A 24,183-nucleotide genomic window follows, 5' to 3' on the forward strand; every position below is an offset into this window, starting at 1 on the left:
GAAGTTGCTGTTCCCTCTCTCTTTGACAAAGAATATTCCCCCTCCCCCTCTTCCAACATAGCTTTCTTGAACACATTTATTCCTGAATCCTAGGATGTCAAGGCCCCATCATGATAATCTTTTGCATGTTTGGTCATGTGAATGGCATAGTTTCATTTCTTTCCTAAATAACTCGTAGAGGCAACAAGGGGACAATTTATAGGATTATAGAGCTTGAGGAAATCACAAAGATTCCTCCTATGTCCCTGTTCGTCCTTTCTCAGTTTCCTTTGCAGCCCATTGGTCTGGTCCTACCCCTTAAATTTTGGGGAGGACTCTTTTCTTTATCACTTTATTCACTCTTCTTAAGAAACTCCGTTATACTTACATGCTGATTTGGAGTGACATCTTCATCCTAAACCTACCTCCTGTGTACCAGAACTGCAGATCCAACTGCCTAATCCCCCAGGAATCCCAAAGCTCAACCGACCCACAATCGAACTCAATATCCCATTTCAATAGCTATCCCCTGAGCATTTCCCATCTTTGTAAATGCTAACCCCATGCACCTAGATGTTCAAATCAGAAACTCAACAGTTATCCTAGAAGCCTCACACAAATCATAAAGTCATTTTAAAAACTAACAGGTTTTTTTTTTTCATTTTCTCTAGTGAATTCCTCTCCCAATTGTTGATTTTGTTGACTTTCTCAGTTTTAGCTTTCCTTGTGTACTTCAATTTTAGTTTCAGACTCCTCTTGAGAGGGAGCTTTTAGGTTTCACATTTTTTTTCTCTCTCTAGTGCCTTCACTTCTTCTAGCCATTTTGCTCCTAGCTCAACTTGCCCCCGAGACTTCCATTCCAGAACAACGTCTTGTATTGGCGGCTCATGGCGAGAAAACAGATTCAGCTGTGGAATGGAGGGATGGCTTCTCCCAGGTCCAGGTTCCAAGCCTCTCTCTGTTTCCTCTGGCCTCTGAAGCTTACGCTGAGCCACAACCCAGGGTGGGCAGTAATCACAGCTTTTTCCAGCCTTTCATGGTTGGGAATCCCTGCTCAGGTGCTAAATTTGAATAAGTAAGTGGGGCTCTGTTCTTCTAATGTGCATGGTACGCATTATTTTTTTTTAATAAAATTTTCTATTTGAGAAAAGTTTTTAGATTTACCGGAAAATTGCTAAAATAGTACAGAGTTCTCATATACCCCATACCCAGTTTCCCCTATTATTAACCTCTTATATTGATTAGTTACATTTGTTATAATTAATAAACCAATACTGATATATTACTATTAACTAAAGTCCATACTTTATCCAGACTTCCTTACATTTTAACCTAATGTCCCTTTTCTGTTCCAGGATCCCATCCAGGATACCACATTACATTTAGATATCATGTCCTCTTGAACTGTTCTTGACTGTGGGTTCCATGCTCCTTTATTGCTATGTGTTTTTGCCCCTTTTCTGGCCTATAGAGATATTTGTTTGGTTTAGAAAAGAAGATATACCTTAATTGAAAAATGTCAGCTATCATTACTTCAAGCATTCAAAACTTGAAATCATAGAACTGATTGGAAAATCTTCTTCTTTTTAATTTCCAGCTGGTCACCAGTTCCTCTCCATTTATATCCATCACCTCTCTGTAATCCTCTCCTCTCATATTGCCTCTGACTTAGATTAGGACTTTGTCACTCTTCATTAATATTATTTTGATACTTTACTTTTTATTTAACTTCTACTGTGTGTTACTCTGTGCCAGGATCTATTAAGCAATTTGTACACATTACCTCATATAAACCTTATTACAAACCTGAGTGGTACAGGGTAATATTCTCATTTCCCAAAGGAAAATCAGTGAGGTTAAGTGACTTGTCCAAGGTCACAGAGCTACTTAGAATGGCTGTGCGGGTATCCAAAACTAGATCTGTGTAATTCCAGAGCCAAAGCTCTTAAGCCGTACAGCATAATATCTAATTAGCCCTGACACTTATACATCTAAAAGATTATTCTGTCTCTAGGCATGTATATCCCCAACCCATTCTCCATATGATGCTCAAAACATCTCTCTATAAAGCAACCTTATCAAGGTACTCCCCTAGGCAAAAACCTTCAACAATTCCCAAGGTGTCATGATTAAGTCCAAATTCTATAGTACAGCCCACAAGACCCCCCATTATCTGGCCCCTCATCTTTCTCAAGCCTCATCTCCAACTGCCAATTGTCAACAGTAGTCATTCATTTATTAAATGAATGAATAAGCATTCTTAAAACGGACCACTGAATTGAGATTTAGATAGGCTTATTTAGGGGTGAGGTGAAAAAAATAAATGAGAGCATGGAGAGAGGGAATTACTATTGATATTCCTCTTTTTCTTATTTTAGTGTGACTTTTTGGCTATCCCTAGCCCATCCCACTCACCCTATGTTTATTTACAAGAATGTTTCTCATATCAAGAAAGATCTGTAACTTGAGAGAATTATTTAAAGTAGGAAGTGAAACTTTGTAGCCTCAAATAGCACACCAGATATCCTGTTTCTTTAGTTAGAGTAAACAGTATTCTGCTGTTCTGCTATATAATGACTCACTTGAAATAATACTTGAAAAAGACCTCAAAGACACTAAAATTACCTAATTAAAAAGGAAATTGTTTTGAACTGGTTTATGAGGCACTCAATAAACAGAGTCACAAGGTAAAACTCTCTGTGGGCACCTATGATATTTTATTTCCAATATACTATTGATGATAATTTTTGCCTCCTCTGGCTCAGAGAACTAGGAGAGGAAATCAATGTCCTTTCTATCAACGTATTAAAATTTAAGCAACAAAATTAAGTCCAAGGATTCTTGAGTGCAAATCCTAGCAAATAAAAAATATTGTGATGCAGCAGGTAGGCAGGCACTGTTTAAAGTCTTACTGATTTCTCTGTGATGGACTATCCTCCATATACTTAATGTGTAACATCTTAATACTTAATGTCCATAAGACTGAATGTACCAGAAGACTTAAGATTCCAACTCATGAAACAGGCTGACCAAATAAATGACCAAGGAGAATGGAGGAAATGGGATGCTAAGATGTGTCGGCCATGATTACACAGACAATATAGGCTTTCTCCTCCAGGAAACATCCATCTAAATAGCTAAAGACTTATTCAGATAATATTTTGAAGGTATTTAACTTTGGTATAGTCAAACATACATGGTAACATGAAATAGGTTAAGTATTAGATAACATTACTTCAAAACCATTACATGAATTTCTCTTAGCAGGTATTTTTACCTACTAAAAAGCTGTTAAGCTAATTTGCTGAACATAGTATTTTCTGTATTCTGAAATCATGTTTCCATTAAGAATTCACATAGCTTTTTATTCATAGATTATACTGACACAAAGGTTTTGTAGGTCATAGTCTGTCCAGATGATTCAAGGTTTGAATTAGTGAAGTTTTAAAATAGCTCACTAAAAGCTTGCTTGCATGTAGATGTGCACATGATTTACAGTGAATCTATTAGGAATGGTCACTGAAACATTTATAATTGGGTTATTCAAAGTAATTAACTATAGTCAAAGTCATTTCAAAACCTCTGGCACAAATAGCAAATAGAAGCATTTCCCTCAATTGTGTCTCACTTTCAACTATCTTCACATTCTTCTCAGTAATATTCTTTTGGTCAGAGTGTGAACATGGTCAAAATTTTGTTGAGGAGCATGAATCTTACAGGTTTTTTTTAATGTGTGAAAAATGTCTTTAGATATGAAGTAGGAAGAAAAGCCATATCCTAAAAAAATCAGGAGATGTCAATTGCTTTTTTAAATATATTTTTCATTGCGGTATAATTGACATAGACATTATATTAGTTTCAGGTGTGCAACATAACAAGGGGCTATCAATAGCTCTATTTCTGAATATTTGCAAGATCCTAGAAACTCTTTAAATTGATGCTTTTTAAAAAAATGGAAATACGGGGGAAATTTGAACATATTTCACTGTTCAAAATTCCATTAATTCTATCCCTTAATGTTTAAAACAAAGTAGGTATTTCTTAATAATTTGTCATTTTCTTCCCCTGGCCATGGTTCAGTGGAAAGGAACATTCCTACAAGCGGTGTGTGGAAAGGGCAAGTTTTGACGGCTGGCAGCGCTGAAGGATTTATTGTCATAGGAATTTAGCAAATTTCAAATAAGATCATGATTATTCCTCCACCACGAAACAATGTCTGTTTAAATTATTACACAGTTTTAACCAGTATAGCTTCAATTAGCCTGCTTAGAAATCATTAAATAAATTGACAGGTATAATTTGTTTCTAATAAGTTATAAGTTATGCTGCAACGCAAATACCAAACCAACACCAGTAGCTCAGGGAAACCCTGGGGTACTGACATTTCTTAATCCATTTATCACAGCCATGATTAAGCTGTGTTTCTTGGTCCTGGGTTGATTACCTCTGACAGAGAACAGTAACAGAATCAGGGCGAAAGAGAATAAGGCAAATGTACAAAATATGGTGGTAACTTTGTAAATTAGAGTTGGCAAGCTTATCTAGCATGTTATAAACATTACCAATCTATAGGGGTATCAAACAAACATCTTTTTCTTCTTTCTTAGTACACCTCTACTGCTTAGTAAAATTTAGTTAAAATTGTATAAATGCTTAGTTAAAAAATCTAATTTCTCTTGAAAGAAATAAAGTGTTCATATTTATTCTAGAGTGGAAAGGAAGTTTTCATCTGTGAGTTTTCCTAGGCCTCATGTTTTAAAGTGGATTTTAAATGGAATTTTTTAAATGACATGAAATAAAAACCCATTCAAATACCCCTCCAGCGCATATACACACACAGACGCAGATTCTCATACACTGAATCCCAAGGTCTGCTTACCCCACAAGTAAACAAAAAAAATTGAACTTGGATTTTCAATATCTTCAAATTCCACTATCTTAATACAAATGGCCCAATCTAATGCAATGTGGGTCAAAAAGAAAAGGCACTTCTACATGTGCAGCAGTCTTTGAAATCTGTGAAAAGCCCAGGTCCATTTAGGGAAGTCCAGATTCCATGTACAACAAGGAACCTCAGCAACAGAATAATTTTCCTTAAATAATCTTGTGACCCAGAAAGTATAAGAAGTCATCAAACAAACTTCAATTCAAAACAAAGTCATTTTTCTCAAGAACATAATTTAATCTGAATCCTCAGAGCAGTTACCCATTTTAGTTTCTGTGCTTACAGACAGTGACCTGTGTGCCAAGTTGGTTCTTCTCATTAAATCAGAGACTTCCTGCTTTTACATGAAGAATCTTCTAGCATGGAGGGAAGGTTCTGGTTCAGTGGTGACCTAGTTTCATGCTGCAGAATGTGTCACCTCCAGCAAGATTAGTCTTTTCCTTTTTTTTCTTTATCTCTCCTGCTACAATATTTTCACTTTAGAGTCAATCTTTTTTATTCTTATAATTAAAAAGTCTGGATTCAGAAGGAGAGGCATATAAGTTATGTGGTGATATTTTAAAATGCCTGGTGTATTGCAATTAAAAAGCAGTTAAATATGTGTCTTGCTTTTCCCTTTTTAGAGTTTCCAAACTAGTTATTACTGTTTTAATTTTGCCAACTACTCAGAAGAATTCCCAGGGAACCCCTAATTCTGTAGGCTCTCTTTTCAATATGTAAGCAGCCTGGGGTTAGTAAGATACAAATTTGTATTTACCCGTGCTTCATTAAGTTTGGAATGTTGAAGATATTCTATTCTGAAGGCAGGGCAAAGGACAAGATCAGTGGATGTCAGACTTTTACAATTTCACAGAAGAGTAATATTTCAAAAGAATATTTGGGGGACATTTCCTAACTTAATTTTGACAAGTGAGGAGATTTAAAAATAACACATCTTATTAAAAAATTCTACAAAAGCAATATATATACTATGCCATTATTTTACAGAAGGCAGTTCATTTTAACACGAGGAAGGAGGTGAGAAAAGAAGAAAAGAGAGGAGGGGAAGAAGGAAAGAAAGAAGGAAGGATGAGCAAAAGAAGGAAAAGATGGTCACTTTAATCGAATAAATGTAATTTCATGAAAAACTAGTATTCTTCTTTTAATGCATCTGTTTCACCATCAATGGTATGGACAAGCGCTTGTGAAACCACTTACTGAGATCTCTGTCAATGATCTAATTTCATTTTTGTTTTTGTTTTTGAAAAGAGAACTGACCTGAAAACATGTAGAAGATAAACTGTTTACCATTAGTTATCAATCTACTTAGATTCTTTCCTTGACTTTGCCACCATTTCCAGTGTGACCGTGAAAAAGTCGTTCAACTTTCAGAGACTCAATTCCAAAGAATGCTATATGGTGGCCATAATAAGTATCCTACTCATCTTTTAGGAATGTTATAAGCATTCACTGACTTTAACATGTATTTTTTAGTCACCTAAAAAACTGACAATGCATATGTTAAAATGCTTTGAATCTATTCATGTTGATCAAATCTGGGGAAGGTGTGGCCAAGTATGAGGGGAATTTGGATGGAATCCTAACACTGTTCTAAGCAGAAGGAAACACTTCCATAAAGCCCATCATACATCATACAGAAGGACACCTTTGGGAAACCACAAGGAGCATGGCTAGAGTGTGGGGCTGGGGTCTGAGACTAAGCTGGAGAGTAAACTGGGGCAGAGCATGAAAGGTCTACAGAGCAACAAACAACCTTATCTTGTGGGGAAAGAGGAACCACCTGCTAAAAACCAGGGGGTAAGCGAGCATATCCACGAGGATCAGGGCAGGAGGCTAGCTTCATATACGCAGGCGGGCAGCGATCATGACCTCTCATTCATGCCGCATCTTTAATGCACAACAATAACAAGCTCACTAATATTCATGGAGAACTTCCATGTTCTAGGCACTATTATAAGCACTTTACATAGGCTACTTCATTTACTCCTCACAACAGCCCTTTCAGGAAGCATCAGTTTTATTTCCTTTTACAAGTGAAGACACTGAGCTTTGAGATTCTAAGTGCCTTGTTTATGGTCACATAACTAGCAAGGGGAATGGGATTCCAACTTAGACATCAGATTCCGGAGGCCAAGTTCCTCACCATTGATCCATCCTGCCTCTGGGACCAAAAGAAGGAGCTCAGTAAGCACAGTGGAATGAATGACTACCCTTCCGCCTTCCTGCCACTGATCAAAACCATTTAGGATCTTGGAGAGCTGATCGGAGCACTTTTCCAGGCAAGTTGATGCCTAAACCACTCTAAAGACGTTAACGGCTGTACTTTAGAAAACATGACGCAAACTTCCCCAGTAACAGTGCTCAAATTGTTACATTCCCCCAATACTTAGTTTTTATATTCTTTGCTACAACTTATTCTTTTCTTGGTAGAAGTGAAGAACATCTGGGCACCTCCTCTTCAAAACAATGCTGGGAAGCTTGAGGATCATTAAATTTCCCCTCAATCATTTTCTTCTTCATGCTGCAAATATCAATTCCATTAGTCTTTTCATAAATTAATTCTATGCCAAGCAAAAACCAACTCTTTGAAAAATCTATTATTAATGTATCGAATGTCCTGTAATTGAAACCAGCCTAACTGATTTCTCAGAACTGTATCATTTATCTGCTAGAACGTTTATAAAAATTGTATAAGATTGAAACACATTTTACAGAGTAACTTTTCTATCACCATCCTCCATTAACCTGTTCTATTGTTCTTTAAAAACTTACTATTCATTGACAATGAATATCCAATTGCTTATTTATATCCTGTTTTTCCCACTAGAATATAAGCACCTGAGTGCCTGGACTTGGTCTTATTTTCTCTTGTATTAGTGGCACTTTGAACAAGGCCTGGCTTGTAGTAGGCATTTAATAAATATTTATTTAATTAATAAGTGAATAGGTTAATAAATGAAGGAACATATTTTCACATATGAAAAAGTTTGAGTTAAACACATCCATCAAATAAACCCAGAATTTGTTTATCTGAATATAACTGGAAATTACTGTGTAGAGGACACTGACCGATTCATCATAGATGGTATTCAACAAAGAAAAGGTGATACTTTAATATAGAAAGGACAAAAGGTAGAGACTGATCCATGAGGGCAAACAAGAGATTAAAAGGCGTGAACAGACTGTTAGTTCGCTTGACAAGGTGAGGACCTGCACGGAAGTCTCAACTGAAGGAAAGTTCCAGAGGTATTATACAGACACCTGTTATCCAAGGAGGCCCCTACTGGCCCTGTTTGGAAGCCCTGCTGAGCCAGGAGCCTGGGAAGGCTAACTTCAACCCTTTTCTGCCTTGTCTTTGAACTTGCAGAGAGCATTTAAATAGCATAATAAAAGGGAGCTTTAAATATAATACATGACACCATTAAACTCCTAGAAGAGAACACAGGCAAAACATTCTCTGACATAAATCATAGCAATGTTTTCTTAGGTCAGTCTCCCAAGGCAAAATAAATAAAAGCAAAAATAAACAAATGGGATCTAATCAATCTTATAAGCTTTTGCACAGCAAAGGAAACCATAAACAAAACAAAAAGACAACCTAAGGAATGAGAGACAATATTTGCAAATGATGCGACCGACAAGGGCTTAATTTCCAAAATATACAAACAGCTCATACAGCTCATTATCAAAAAAGCAAAAAACCCAATCAAAAAAATGGGCAGAAGATCTAAATGGACATTTCTCCAAAGAAGACATACAGATGGCCAACAGCCACATGAAAAGATGCTCAACATTGTTAATTATTAGAGAAATGCAAATCAAAACTACAATGAGGTATTACCTCACACCAGTCAGAATGGCCATCATCAAAAAGTTTACAAATAATAAATGCTGGAGAGGGTGTGGAGAAAAGGGAATGCTCCTACACTGTTGGTGGGAATGTAAATTGGTACAGCTACTATGGAGAACAGTATGGAGGTTCCTTAAAAACTAAAAGTAGAGTTACCATATGATCCAGCAATCCCACTCGTAGGCATATATGTGGAAGAGACAAAAACTCTAATTTGAAAAGATACATGCACCCCAATGTTCACAGCAGCACTATGTACAATAGTCAAGACATGGAAGCAACCTAAATGTCCATCAACAGATGAATGGAGGGACTTCCCTGGTGGTCCAGTGGTTAAGAATCCACCTTCCAATGCAGGGGATGCAGGTGCGACCCCTGGACAGGGAACTAAGATCTCACATGCTGCGGGGTAACTAAGCCTGCACATCACTGAGCCCGCATGCCAAAACTAGAGAGCCTGCGTGCCGCAACTATAGAGGCCACATACTCTGGAACCCGTGCGCCACAACTAGAGAGAAGCCCACGCGCCCCAGCGAAGAGCCTGTGCACCGCGACGAAAGATCCCACATGCCTCAACTAAGACACGACACAGCCAAAAATAAATAAATATTTTTAAAAAACCCAGATGAATGGATAAAGAAGATGATATAAAGAAGATGATATAAAGAAGATGGATAAAGAAGATGTGTACATACACACACACACACACACACACACACAGACACACACACACAAAATGGAATATTACTCAGCCATAAAAATGAAATAATGCCATTTGCAGCAACATGGATGAACGTAGAGATTATCATACTAAGTGAAACAGGTCAGACAGAGACAGGCAAATATCATATGATATCACTTATATGTGGAACCTAAAAAAATGGTACAAATGAACTTATTTACAAAACAAAAATAGACTTGTAGACACAGAAAACAAACTTATGGTTACCAAAGGGGAAAGGGGGGAGGGATAAATTGGGAATTTGGGATTAACAGATACAAATTACTACAAATAAAATAGATAAACAATAAGGACCTACTGTATAGCATAGGGAACTATATTCAATATCTTATAATAACCTATAATGGAAAAGAATCTGAAAAAGAATATATATATATATATATATATATATATATATATATACACACACATACACACACACACACATATGTATATATATGTATGTAATGTAACTGAGTCACTTTCCTGTACAACAGAAATTATCACAACACTGGAAATCAATTATGCTTCAATTAAAAAAATAAAAAAGGGCTTTGTTAAATCTAACCTTTTTCTTTTCTAACAGATTTAAAAGTTGTAGATCTTATTCACTGTTCTCCACAGCAGGGGTTCCAATCCTTCTCTCATGCCCAGAAGTATTCAAAGCTCTTTTTTACCCTAAGCTCTTGGCCCATTTCCTCCCTCCTCCTCCACTGAAAAGGGCAAGGTTCATCACCACTACCTCCAACAACACCCCCCCTCCCTCCTCTTTGCCGTCCCCAAAGTTTATTTAGCGCTTACTGCGTGCCTTACACTGTACTCAGTGTTAGGATTAATGACATTAATACCATCCTTTCCTACTCATAAGAATTGAGATTTGGTATGGAGACATGCTAACACAAGAAGATAAGGAAGACAGCTAAGTGCTAGATGCCAAGGCGGCGAGGAGAACGGAGGGTGATGAAGGGTGACTAGATCTATGAAGCCAATAAAGAGCCCCGGAGTGCCTTTAAGATCTGATGTGATTTCTCCATCTTCTGGATTCCACAACACTTCGAGTGAACCTCCCCTGCCCTCCGCTGTTCCTCACTCATCTCCCCTACCTCTGGCCCCACCCATGGCATTGAGAGCATCTGTCTTGTATTCTACTCACTGGTGTGCCTGTTTTAACCAAGCACTCCCTCCCCCCAACACACACGTGATGAACACCTCAAGAGCAGGGATCTCTGTTTACCCTTCTTATTCTGACCAGCATCTTCTATGAGGCCTTCACACAGTTGGGTCTGATCGAGGACTAGTCAGCATTTGGTGTGTCACTGAATGACTTTGATTATGGAGACATCTATTCAAGACCTGTCCCACTTCCTAACTGTCAAGCGAAAAAAGTCTCAGAATGGAAAGACATCAGCACATTTTACTAATAGTCACAGAGGCTGGAGAGAGATGTACAAACTCTGGCTTTAGATTCTGAATCAAGGAATGAATATTACATGGACTTTACAAGCCCAGCTTAGGGAGCGTTGGGACACTTTTGGATCCTGCATGCCCAGTCTTCTTCACTATCTCTACATCTGCTTTACAACTCTTTTCAGAAGTCCTTACATGCAGTTCTCTAAATTAAATGTAGAGAATACATGGAGTATTAAAAATATGAGTCTACTATTTGGTTTCATCTTCCATCTTTAAGTAGGGACTGTGTTTCTGAAGGGTATAGGTTTCTTACACACATTGTTAAACTCAAGTAGTTTTATGGAGCACAAACAAAAATTGGAGTAGGGAACAATTCTATTGTGTTTTCATCTGTTTACCCATTAGAGCTAGTCCACTAATTTAATATTATATTATTCTAGTTCTAATTAACACTTTTATTTTAAAATAATAATAGAATTTTAAGTACCTGAAGGACTTCAAGTATCTAGTCCAGTTGTAGGTCACAACTCATTAACAGACCATGTAGTCAATTTAGTGTGTTGAGATTGCATTTAAAAAAATGAAAATAACGATCAGAATGGAGAGTAAGGAAATGTTTTCAGGAAATTTTTTTCAGCTATGTTGGTGGTTGAGTGTGCACTGGGTAAGTGTTGTAAAATGTGTTAGGCAGAATTCTAAGATGGTCCCCAAGATTCCTCACCCCTGTTATGTACACACGTGTGTGATCCCCAGGACTGTGAATATGATGGACATTACACCCATGATTAGGTTTTGTTGACTTTAAAACAGGGAGATCATCTGGGTGGCCCTGACCTAATTACATAAGCCGTTTAAAGCAGAGAGCTTTCTTGGCTAGCCCAAGGAGAGGAAGTTAGAGATTCATAAGAGAAGGATTTGACATGCAGTTACTGGCTTGAAGATGGAAGAGGCCACATGGCAAGGGGAAGAGAGTAGCCTCTGAAAGCTAAGAGTGAGCCCCAGTTGACAGCCAACCAGGAAGTGCGGACCTCAGACCTACCACTTCAAGGAACTGAATTCTGTCAACAAAAGGAATGAACTTGGAAGCATACTTTTCCCTAGCTGAACCAACCTCCAGACAAGAACTCAGCCCAGCTAACACCTTGATTTTAGCCTTGTAGATACCCCGAGCAGAAAATATAGTCATGTTTTGTGGACTTCCGACCTACACAGCTGTGAGCTGATAAATGGGTGTTGTTTTAAACAGCTAAGTTTGTGGTAATTTGTTTCACAGCAATAGAAAATGTATACAGTACTTCATACGGTCAACTGTATAATAAAAAGCGAGCAAGAAAAAATACTCAGAAAGACTGATTTGGTCTAAATCTATCACTGTCCAGATGAGAAGGTTAAGGTCAAGTGATGGAAAATAACCGTGCAAGATTATACAGTTGGTGACAAAAGCAGCACAGAACAATTTCTTTAGCCACAGTCCTGATATAGTGGTTACTCTCCTTTTAATTTAGCTGAAGATTCATATATCTCACACCAATAGAGAACAGCTTTTCCTCTGCTTATATCAAAACAATGAAATTTTATTATACTTCTTATAAGATGGATTGTTTTCCTATAAAAAGTAATGAGGGGGCTTCCCTGATGGCGCAGTGGTTGAGAATCTGCCTGCCAATGCAGGGGACATGGGTTCGAGCCCTGGTCTGGGAAGATCCCACATGCCGCGGAGCAATTAAGCCCGTGAGCCACAACTACTGAGCCTGCGCGTCTGGAGCCTGTGCTCCGCAACAAGAGAGGCCGGGATAGTGAGAGGCCCGCGCGCCACGATGAAGAGTGGCCCCCGCTTGCCGTAACTAGAGAAAGCCCTCGCACAGAAACGAAGACCCAACACAGCCAAAAATAAATAAATAAATAAATATAGGAGTTCCTTTAAAAAAAAAAAAAAAAAAAAAGTAATGAGTTTATGCCGTGCCATTTTTTTTTTTTTTGCTGCTATAATTGGTTTAACATGTTTCTGTTATCGGGCATAATTAAGGACTTAAATCTATTGTCTATACAAGGAGGCAATCATTTCTATTTCCTAGAGTTCTCTCAACAGGAAGTAGATCCTATACATAAGTGCATGAGGGATAAAAGCTGTGAGATCAAAAGAAATTTCTAGAGAAGCTACTGCAGCCACTCATTAGCCACTAAGAGACATTTAAATAACTCCAAAATTTTGTAGTTCTTTTTTTTAATTTAAAAATTCTTCAATTCCCAGAATGATTACTTAAATATAGTACTGCACTTCATTGCTAAATTTAAATGTAGTAGCAACTTGGCCACAAGAGGGCTCCCAGGTTTTTCCAGTTGTGTGAGCTATAAATTGAGACATTGAAAGATATCTTTAAATGAAAGGGCATATTGGCTGGTGGATGGGTTAGTTGGCATGGTTTCCTTAAGTGAAATTTTCTGGGGATTGCAGTAAAAATATCACTCCACTGTATCACTCACAGAAACTCCTCGGGCTCACCTCTCTAGACGGGGATGGTACCCTTCCGAGTGACATAGAAGGCAGACTCTAAAATGTCACAAGAAGGTTAATTTCATTCGCAGAGTTGGCTATCTCTGGCTCACAGTTTTTTCTTTAATTTCTTTAAGGTTCTATCCCTCATCTAAAAAAATAGAGAGTATAATACAAGAGTTGTGAGGATCAATTGAGAAAGAAGAAAGGAGCTTAACTTGTGCCTAGTATTTGGAATTACCAATAAATGGCAATTATAATTGTTGTTGTATTTATTACCAATACATTTACTAAGGGATACTGAAATAGGCTTGTTTTGTGAAATGATCTTTCAATACAGGTGATTACATGGTTGCTAATATTTCAGCCTTGAAAATGTCTCCAGGTCTATTTTAACATATAGACATGCCACTGACATTGCTTATGAATCAAACTGTTGCAAATCCAAAAATTAAACATTCACTAGTTGTAGGACTATTTAAAATAACTTATAGTTCATCTTTTTGCAATCCAAACTCACCATTTAGAATTCTATTTCTCAGGCGTAGTTGTTTATTTACATTGGCCAAGCTGGGGGTCAATGTTTTACCCTCATTTCTCATCTTTAAGGAATATTGAGTTTATAAGATAAACTTTATTTTCTGAAGGCAAAATACTGTCTTCTTATCCAGTTAATAAATCAGAAAAGCAGTAGATGGTAGTGGATATGTGGGAGGAGAGGTGGGAGGAGAGGACATTGGAAAATGGAGAGAGAAGCAGTTATGTAAATGTCACGGGCTTTTCTAGTTGATTGATTTTTAGAACTCTGCTATCATAAGTTTTAAAAATGGAAATATGTACCTGTCTATACTCTCTTATATCAATTCTCATTATAGCTGACCACTGATATCCTCAAAGACACCATGCTTGTTGCCTATTAAAAAATAAGACTTTAACATCTTCATCTGGAAAAAAGGAAACCTGAGAGTAGATATAGGAAGAAGATATAAAATGGTAGGAAGGGAAAGCATGGTTTTAGGAGCCAAATCCTGAAATACTACTAGACATACATGGAGGCATCTCTTCAAGTGTGAAGGAAGTAATTTAACCCAAAGACACAGGAGAATGACTGGACAAAGTCACACAGAAAATTGGTATGGGAATCAGAACTAGAAATCTGATCTGATTACATTTCTAGATAGAGACACTAAAATATCTGAGAAAAAATTCCAAACATCCCATAATGGGGTGGCGGGGTGCCGGATACCAAGAAAAACATGCCCCCTTTGATGTAACTTTGGTAAAGCCATTAAGCCAACAGTGTCTACTGTTAAGGATTTTGGTGATGAGCACATCTCTCCAAATGAAATAATAAGCAACACCGAAGCATCCACCTTCTTCCTGGTAGATTGATCTCCCCTACGCATCACCTCTACCATACATACGTTTAGCAACTTTTGTCTCCATTAGACCTAAAACACTGAAAATTGTTATTGTGAGTTAAAAATCAAGGCCAAAGACATGATGAACAAATATTGGTACATAAAAGTTGGTAATTCAACTTATTTGAATTGATTACCTCTAACACTCCAATTAAGTGTTAACGTTCAAAATTACAGGATATTATTCTACCTGGGAAAAAGGGGGCATAATGTCTGCAAGACCCTATCCACAGCCTACTACCCTGTCGTACATTGGGATCTGGATGTGATTCAATCTCTCCAATGTGAAGTAAAGTGCAAGGTAAAAACGGACCTACAACATAATTTGTCCTTCCTCAGAACGTAATAATTTTCTATTTTCTTAGTGGCTTTGTTAGTTACAGGCTGACATCAACCACTGTCTCAACAACCTGACAGAACAGGGTCAGCCACTTGAAAGCCTGGAGGGAGAATGAAAAGAGCAAAAACCGAAAACCAAAAACAAAAACGGCATCTGGCTAAAGACTGGCAAAAATGAAAATAGTAGCACATAAGCTTAAAACTTGGAAAACCATATATATGTAATTTACTTCTCTTAGGCAGGATATAGAAGGTCCTCAGGCCTACTCTCTTACTTAACTTTGCTGAAGGTTTGCAGTATTTTTCCAACTCCATGTGCAGACGGTATGAGAAGATGTCCACATAAACCATCAGAAAGATATACAGTCGGCCCTTTGTATCTGCACGTTCCACATCCACATATTCAACCAACCAAGGACTGAAGATATTTGGGGGGGAAAATCCAGAAAGTTCCAAAAAAACAAAACTTGAATTTTCTGCACATCCAGTACTATTTACACAGCATTTACATTACCTTCGGTATTATAAGTAACCTAGAGATGATTTAAAGTATATGGGAGCGGGCTTCCCTGGTGGCGCAGTGGTTAAGAATCCGCCTGCCAATGCAGGGGACACGGGTTTGAGCCCTGGTCCGGGAAGATCCCACATGCTGCGGAGCAACTTAGCCCGTGCGCCACAACTACTGAGCCTGTGCTCTAGAGCCCACGAGCCACAACTACTGAGCCCATGTGCCACAACTCCTGAAGCCCGTGCGCCTAGAGCCCGTGCTCCGCAACAAGAGAAGCCACCGCAATGAGAAGCCCACGCACTGCAACAAAGAGCAGTCCCCGCTCGCCAAAACCAGAGAAAAGCCCACACGCAGCAATGAAGACCCAATGCAGCCAAAAACAATAAATAAAATAAAATAATAAATAAATAAATAAATAAATAAGTAAAGTATATGGGAGGATGTGTGTAGGTTATATGCAAATACTATGCCATTTTACATAAGGGACTTGAGCATCCTTGGATTTTGGTGTCCCTGAATGGTCCTGGAACCAATCCCCGTGGATACTGAGGGCGGACTGTACACGTTATATAAACAAGGGGCATTTAACCACAGCCCTGCACATTCACTGTGCTGTTTGGATCGACCCCATCTATTCACTTGCATAAATCGTGGTGCTCACCAATGGTGTAGAACCGCTTCAGCTCACTCCTTCGGGAAGGATGCTTCTGGGAATTTGCTGCGTTGTTCTGCTCTTCTTCAATGATGGGCGTCTTGGGTGTGGTGGGTTTACTGGCCTGTGGCATTTGCTTTCCTGCACCAGCCAAAGGGTTGAACCCTGGAGCAGTAATATCCACCGACTGGGACCTTTTCTTCAACCTACAGGTAAAGAATACCACATGCTGTAATTACTGACTCTAGAGAAAGACACACTTTCTTCACATTTATCTCCACCATAATTTCTTTCAACAACTGAGTTATACTCGGCCTTGAAAGAGAACAAGGTATATACAGAAATTACAGACCTTCCCTACAGTATTTTAAATTCTTCAAATATTCTTGAAACTAGTGGGGAAGAAAATCTTCTGTCTAATCATTCTGAAAGGTTTCACTAAAATATATTAAAATGTAAGGTGATAAAAAAAGACCTTTATTTTTTGAATAGCAAATAAAATGTAACTTCAGACAAAGACAATGCATTTGACTATTGCTTGTAGTTTTGAAAGGAGTGTTTTTTAATGCTATAGTAAAACATTAGTTAGAAATAAATAATTTCAACCCAGAAAAGAATAATGAAATGCTTATCTGTATAACTAGAGGCTGCCAGTGCTTTTCTGTTTCATTGGTAACAGCATCTTAGCTGGAAAGATTATAGCGTTTATACTGTTTCTCCAGATACTCTCAATGACAATAAATGTATTGCTCACTCCTGCATTTTAGAGAGCTGACATCAGGCCTAACATGGAAAGCAAAAGGCCACTTAAGTATGAGAACATTTCTCTTGGTATAAAAATAATTGGTAAATGATATGAGGTAAATTCAAATACTTCAAGCTACACAACTTGATATTTGTAATGTAACTGAACCCTAAGCCCAGCTTACTCTGGGCCCTTGGTTCTTCTGGAGGCTAATGTTAAGTGTCATTTTTCAAGTCTTAATTCCCTACAGAAAGCTCGTTGGCAGTTTTCTTTATCAGTTATGGTAGTCACACCTGCCAATTTGGAATTTCCTGAAAGTTTCATACACCTTCACACCTGCAGGTTTTATTCAAGCTTTTCCAGTATATTAGCTTCCACTTTCTGCCCCACGGTCAGACCCTGCTCCTGCTTCTAGACTCGGCTTAGATGTGGTCTCCTCTGGGCAGCTTTCAATGACATAGATCTTGGTGGCCTGACACCATTCTGCATGGGAGGTTATTCATAATGAGCTCTCAATAAGCGTTTATTAAATTGAATTTACCAGAGCAAAAGCTTTGTTAAAGAAATAGAATATATCAATTAGTAGAAGATTCTATAATGAAAGCAGTGTTTACTCAATTTTAGTCATTTAATTATCACCTGTAGGATATCTGCCATCTTCACATACCACCTATGTTACCTACTTAATATTCATGAAAATTGACTCGCTTTATCCAAATTGCCAACAAATATATTAACAAGTGCTCAACAGCACTAGTCATGAGAAATACAAACTAAGACCACATTGCACTCATGAATAGATCTACCAAAAGGGCTAAAATGTCAAAGACATGGCATGAAGTATGGTGATAAGGAGCAACTGGAATTCTGGGACACTGATGGTGGTGACCACTTTGGGCAAATGCCCGCTTAGCTGAAGGCATGCATCTTTTGAGTCACCAATTGTATTCTTAGAATTTATCCTACACAAATATAGGTGTGGTCACCAAAAGACCCAGTTGAGAGTATTCACAGAAGCACTATCTGTAATACACAAATATCAAAAACAGCCCAAATGTCTTACCAACAGTAGAAATGCGTAAGTGAGTTATGATGATACTTATATAATGGATTTTATACAGCAATGGAAATGAACAAACTCCAACTACTTGCAACAACATGGATGGTTTTCATAATGTTCAGAAAAGGAGACAGATACATAAAGGCACATGCTGTAGGATTCCATTTATATAAAGTTCAGATAGAAGCAAAACAATCTATGATATTAGAAGTGTGGATAGGATAACTGCTGGGGAGTTATGACATTGATAGAGACATGAAGGGCTTTCTGGGATTCTGGTACTACTTTGTTTCCTGATCTGGGTTCTGGGTACCAGGATGTATTTACTTTGTGAAAATCTAATGGTCTGTGGTTTTTGCATCTTTTCTGAGTATACCATATACTCCAATAAAAAGTCTCCATCTGAAACTGACTGAATTTTTAACTTATTCATTTACAGTGAAGATTACATATAGTTACTGAATGGCTGCTTGCTACAAAAAGGTGACAGTAGAAAGAAATAGAATGAAAGTCTTGGCCTCTAGCCTCCCAAAGATGGCCAGAGTAGAGTGAATCTAAAGAAGGATCCTTTCCTCGCTGGGGATGGCTATTCCCTATCCCCATCCCCCTGCTTTTCATGAACTGAAAGGGACTATTCATTCATTCCTTGAATGGCTACTCTGCACCAGGTACTCTACTGGGTACCACGGATACACAGTGAGCAAAAGAGGCAAAATACCTGTCATCATGGAATCCTCATTCTTATGGAGGGAGACAAGTAATAAGCAAAGAAAGAAACAAATATATAACAAATCAGGTGGCAAAAAGTACTGTGGATTAAAATAAAGCAGAGTAAAAGGGATAGTGAACAGAGGTGTACATGCATACTATTATATAAAGGTGAGCCAAGGTAGTGCTTTCACACCATCAGACTTTTGAGAAGAGACCTGAAAGAAGGAGCCACGAGCATATTTGGGGAGCAGCATTTCAGCAAATGGGGAACCAGTTTTTTTGTGTTAGAGGAACAAAGTGGCTGGAACAGAAAAAGGGAGGGGAAGAGAAACAGGAGATGAGGTCAACAAGATGGCGCTGGGGAGCAGGGGAAAGAGGACAGATTATACAGAGCTTCAAGGTCATTCAAGAATGAGGCCAGGAGAGGATGTGAGCAAAGGAGAAATGGCACAATGACTGTATTTTAAAAGAATCACTTTGGTTGCTTTGTTGAAATTAGGTTGAAGGCTGTATTTCCAACTTAAGCAAACTGCATGCAATGTCCTTCAAGGAATCACCACCAAAAATTACCTACAACATACAAATCAACATACAACCAAGTATGTCGTAATGTACAGCATACTTAAGGAAACAAGGGTTTACTTTGTACAGGGTTATGTATTTATTAATGCCTTGGTCTTCCAATAACATCATTCTTGTCTTAGTCTGGAGTTTGTAGACTGGAACTAAAAGTTAAGGGAGTACTACATGCAGCTCAAGAAGGCATTAAGATTAACAAGAAGTTAAGAAATAAGCTGGGGGTCACCAAAGCAGCAATGTTAATTTGTCCCAATGTGGCTTTCCGAAAACTGCACTTAGACACAAAGACTTAGACTATACTAAAAATATTACACTGAACCCTACAAACTCTAAGAAATCACCAATATTTAACCATATTCACTTACAAAAAGGTTAATTTTCTAGAGTTCATCCTATAAACTTTATTTCAAAATTAAATTTGAGTTTCAGTATAAAGCAAGTTTTCTGGGGGGAGAGGGGTGCAGAGGAGTAGGGATTGAAAGGAAAAGTGCTAAATTTTACTGAAAGAAATTCAACCGCTCTCTAGTTCTCAACAAAGATTATTTTCAAAATGTAAATGTGACAAGTTTTATTTCCAATTCACATAGCAGATTATTTCATCACCAGAAATTGTTTATATCTTATGTTGGTCTGTTTTAGAATTGATCAGAGTTACTAAATTTATGTGTCCCATTGGAGGATATCAACAATGGATCTGGGCTTCCCTGGTGGCGCAGTGGTTGAGAATCTGCCTGCCAATGCAGGGCACACGGGTTCGAGCCCTGGTCTGGGAAGATCCCACATGCCGCGGAGCAACTGGGCCCGTGAGCCACAACTACTGAGCCTGCGCGACTGGAGCCTGTACTCCGCAACAAGAGAGGCCGCGATAGTGAGAGACCCGCGCACCGCGATGAAGAGAGTGGCCCCCGCTTGCCACAACTAGAGAAAGCCCTTGCACAGAAACAAAGACCCAACACAGCCAATAAATAAATAAATAATAAAAGTGTTTTTAAAAAAAAAAAAAAAAAAAAACAATGGATCTTATGTTTGATAAAGGGCTAGATACTATAATTAATGAAGCTCTCCAACACTTCAAACACCTAAGTGTCCCACAACTCCTTTTATAGCCTCTTTGGAATGAGCAAAGGACAAAGGCAAGCAGCCAGAAGACTTTCTGTATTTTCCCTCTTCTTTCTGCCCTTCCCCAACAGACACTCTTTCCAATCAAGACTTGAAAGGTATCATGTTTTCATGTTGTTGCTGGAGTCTGGAATACTGCTAGTAACTTTGTGGGCTTGCTTAAGAAAAGACTTCCATTTGCACGATCTTAGAAAGCAGAACTGTGTGGGTAATTGAATTACTCCTTTAAGGATTCTAAAAATGACTACTGTGGTTGACAAGGAAACCTGCTAAATGCTACCTTCAATTTCCAAATTTCATGAAAGGGGAAGTCTTTTTACATTTTTAACAATGTTCTTAATTAAATGTGTTAAACAAATGTAAATATAGCATAATGGCCTATGTAGTTGTACATGAGATAAAATACCCATTGATGATAAATGAAGCACTACAAATAGAGACAAAAATAATCCCTTAATAGGCACCGAAAGGATCTTTGTTTAATGTGCTTTGCATTTCCAAAGGAAAATAAGTGTCGACATCTTAGATGGGGAAAAGGAAATGAATAGAAGGAGCCATCCCTCTTGGCATGGCTCTGATAGGCAGACCATCTGGTGTTTCATAATCTTTGTCTTTTCTTGTTCCTCTGTTCTTGAACAAAAAAGAACTATTCCTACTCCTCCAAACATATATCCCACTACCTCCTTTCAGCATGGGAACAATGTTGGACACTTCTCTGAGACTCAGTTTCCTCATCTATAAAATGGGGATAAAACATACCCAGGAAGGTTCTGAGAATTAAGTCAACATCCTGTAGGAAAGTACCTAGCATAGCACCTGTACAGGATGCAAGTTCCAATCTCTTTATGATGATGTAAGGGGATATAATTTTGTTCAAACTTCTATGAATGCTGAGGAAATTATATCAGTTTCTTAGGATCTTTCCCTGCTGCACAACTTTAAACATTGAGCCTATAGGGATTACATTACATTCTGTAGGGGGCTTCACCTTTTCTGTAGTGTGGATTTTGGTGAAGGAGTGGAAGATAACAAGAGAAGACACGTTAAATGGGAGTCCTTTGGGTGGTGTGTAATATGATATTTTTCCTGTGAGAGCCCCCAAATCTTTTGGAAAACAACTGAATCCATTGGATAGTTCACTTGAGTTATACATATTTTTAATCTGTGTGGAGTGGACCTAAATTAGCAAACTCGTAAGCGGAGGTAGAGACCAGGGAATCAGGAGGAAGTAAGGACAAGCACTAGAAAGCAAGTGTGAGGAGGGTTTTTGCCTCTCCAACTCTGTAAAAATAGGGTTCATGCCGATTTCAACCAGTTCTCCAAGGAGCAGGAGAAGCCCTGTAGGCGGATGATGAAAGGTGAGGTCACAGGAACTAGAGAAAAAAAAGGAATGGCAGAAAACTTTCAATTCCAACCAATTTAAACAGAATTAATCTCATAGTCATCAGCTAGATTTTTTTCTTGCCTAACTTATTTCGACTTTACCAGAAACATAAGAAATCTTCCACTCATTTTCAAAATCACGGAGTAGAATACATGAATCTTCTGGCTTAAAGGATTTAATGGACATCTGGAGCCCAGGACTTGTGCCGACAGTGAGTGAATGTGGCTTTAAGCTGCTCACCACACAGGACTTCTCCCCAAGATGTGGGTCAATCCTCTATTTCAATGGCTTTCACCATGGAGAAGCTTTCTCTAAGCATGTTCACATTTAGATGTTTATTACTCTGGTTTATTACCTGTCATACTCTTTTGTCTTACCTTCCCTTTCCCTCTCACATTGTGGGGATTTTCACCTTCCCACTATCTCCACCCTTCAATCATCTTCCCTCCAAGTCATAGCTAAGCAATGCTTTTCATCTTTCTTTGCCTGTCATGCTCTGCATCTTTTAACAGTTTTGTTAACTTGTTTGAATACTGCATAATAGAACTCTACCTTAAGCCTAAACTAAACCCTGGTATGACTTAAATACATAAGAAAAAAAAATTCATTTAACTTGAGTTCTTAACTGGAATTACTTCTCCCATCAAGTGAATTTAAATCGTACATTTATTATAACTAATTGGATATGTTCCTGAGCTCTGTAGCTATCTGGGGAAAAAAACGAACCTTCAATTAATCATTTACTATATAGTATTAGGATGCCCATAGCAATAATAGCAACAGTTGGGGAAATCTACTACAGTATAAGGGGAATATTCCCTATGGCATACGAAAAGTTTGGTTGGGAGGCTAAAAATTAGGGAAGCTGGAATCCAACCAGGACATTTTGACCAAAAAGCCATACTTTAGAATTACGAGACAGAGATAAATTTCAGCTCTGACACTCATCAGTCATGTGACTTCGGACAAGAACTTGGACTGTCTGGGTCTCTACTTTCTTACCCACAATGGTGGCATTCATGCTATCTGCCTACTTGACCCAAGAGAGTTACTGTGAACAGAAAATGCATTAATTTCAATGAAAGTACTTTGTAAAATTCCACAGAACTCTGCAGTACCAGTAGTAGCTATACGAATTCCCTCTTTGCCCCATTTATTTGTTGTATACTTACACAAATGTACATGTACACATACATACGTGGATGCATGTGAATGGCTATGCCCCAAAGACTCAATGCTTGTAGTCCTTTCCAGTAATTTCCAACCAGAAGACCATCTGTGATTTGCACAACTCATTACTGTTAGCAAAGCTGTCTCCTTGCTTCCTAAAAGAGCTAATGTAAGGATATTTTTTAAAGTAGTAAAGCTGCTGAGAATGTAGATTTTCAAAGTTGGATACTGTGTGCTGCAAAAATGTCAAGTCACTCAAAAAGAGCTTTTGAGAGTGAATGCCTAAAGAATTTTCACGCTGCAAAATTAAGGGCTTTTGTTACCCCTGCTGTAAAGTCTGACTAAAAATCAGCAGCTAAAAACAAAACACAAAACCATCAAAAAACAAGCATATTCAGAAGTCCAAGCAGAAGAAATGACAGATTGGAAACCTATGCATTAAAACAAGAAAACAATCCCTTGGGGTATGGGGTATGCCAATTACAGCCTCCTCTATAATTGCTGTGGCCAATCTATTCTTCGTGTTCCTAAACACAAGGATTAAGACAGAAAATATCATTAACATGGGATCAGGGATTATACAGTCTTCTTTTACAATTCCAAACCAATGCAAAAAGTTTCAACAGAATTATCATTTGGGAGTACAAACTGGTATTGGAACAGTTAATGGGACACCAAAACTAGAGACCTTGTTATAATAAGATGTTTCTAGCCCTGTATTCATTCTAAGAGATTTATACTTTCCTATCTTGGAGATTCAGAGCACAGAAAATTCAAGATTTGAGCCACAGGTGCAATGATATGTAGAAATGGTTTGCTAGAAATTCTCTTGTTAAATGCAATTGAATTCACCTCTGTGAAGAGCAAGGCCAGTGTACATAATATCAACCATATAGAAGCATACATGAATACATTACTATCATACCTAATTTTGTAACAAAAATACTAGAAATTAAATCCAAAACCAATCTGCCTCTACAGAGTTCAATAAATCCTAATGTAAAAGGTTAGCCTTTCTTATTGACCTTTCATGAAAAAGACATCCAAGTCCTTGAAGTTTGCCAGCTGGTTTATTTATATCCCCATGCTTATGCCA

At 38.1% G+C, this 24,183-nt stretch overlaps 1 protein-coding gene across 2 annotated transcripts in view; it reads right to left on the reverse strand.

Annotated features, from left to right (window-relative positions):
- The window catches only part of OXR1 (oxidation resistance 1), a 475,322-nt gene that overhangs the window by 237,286 nt on the left and 213,853 nt on the right, over positions 1 to 24,183 (reverse strand). For both annotated transcript variants that reach the window (XM_059901532.1, XM_059901530.1), the window contains exon 3: positions 16,329 to 16,525. In XM_059901532.1, coding sequence (XP_059757515.1) covers positions 16,329 to 16,525 — 197 coding nt within the window. The remainder of the gene's footprint in view (positions 1 to 16,328; positions 16,526 to 24,183) is intronic.

Source organism: Balaenoptera ricei, chromosome 17 (assembly GCF_028023285.1).
Source record: "Balaenoptera ricei isolate mBalRic1 chromosome 17, mBalRic1.hap2, whole genome shotgun sequence".
Classification (NCBI taxonomy): domain Eukaryota; kingdom Metazoa; phylum Chordata; class Mammalia; order Artiodactyla; family Balaenopteridae; genus Balaenoptera; species Balaenoptera ricei.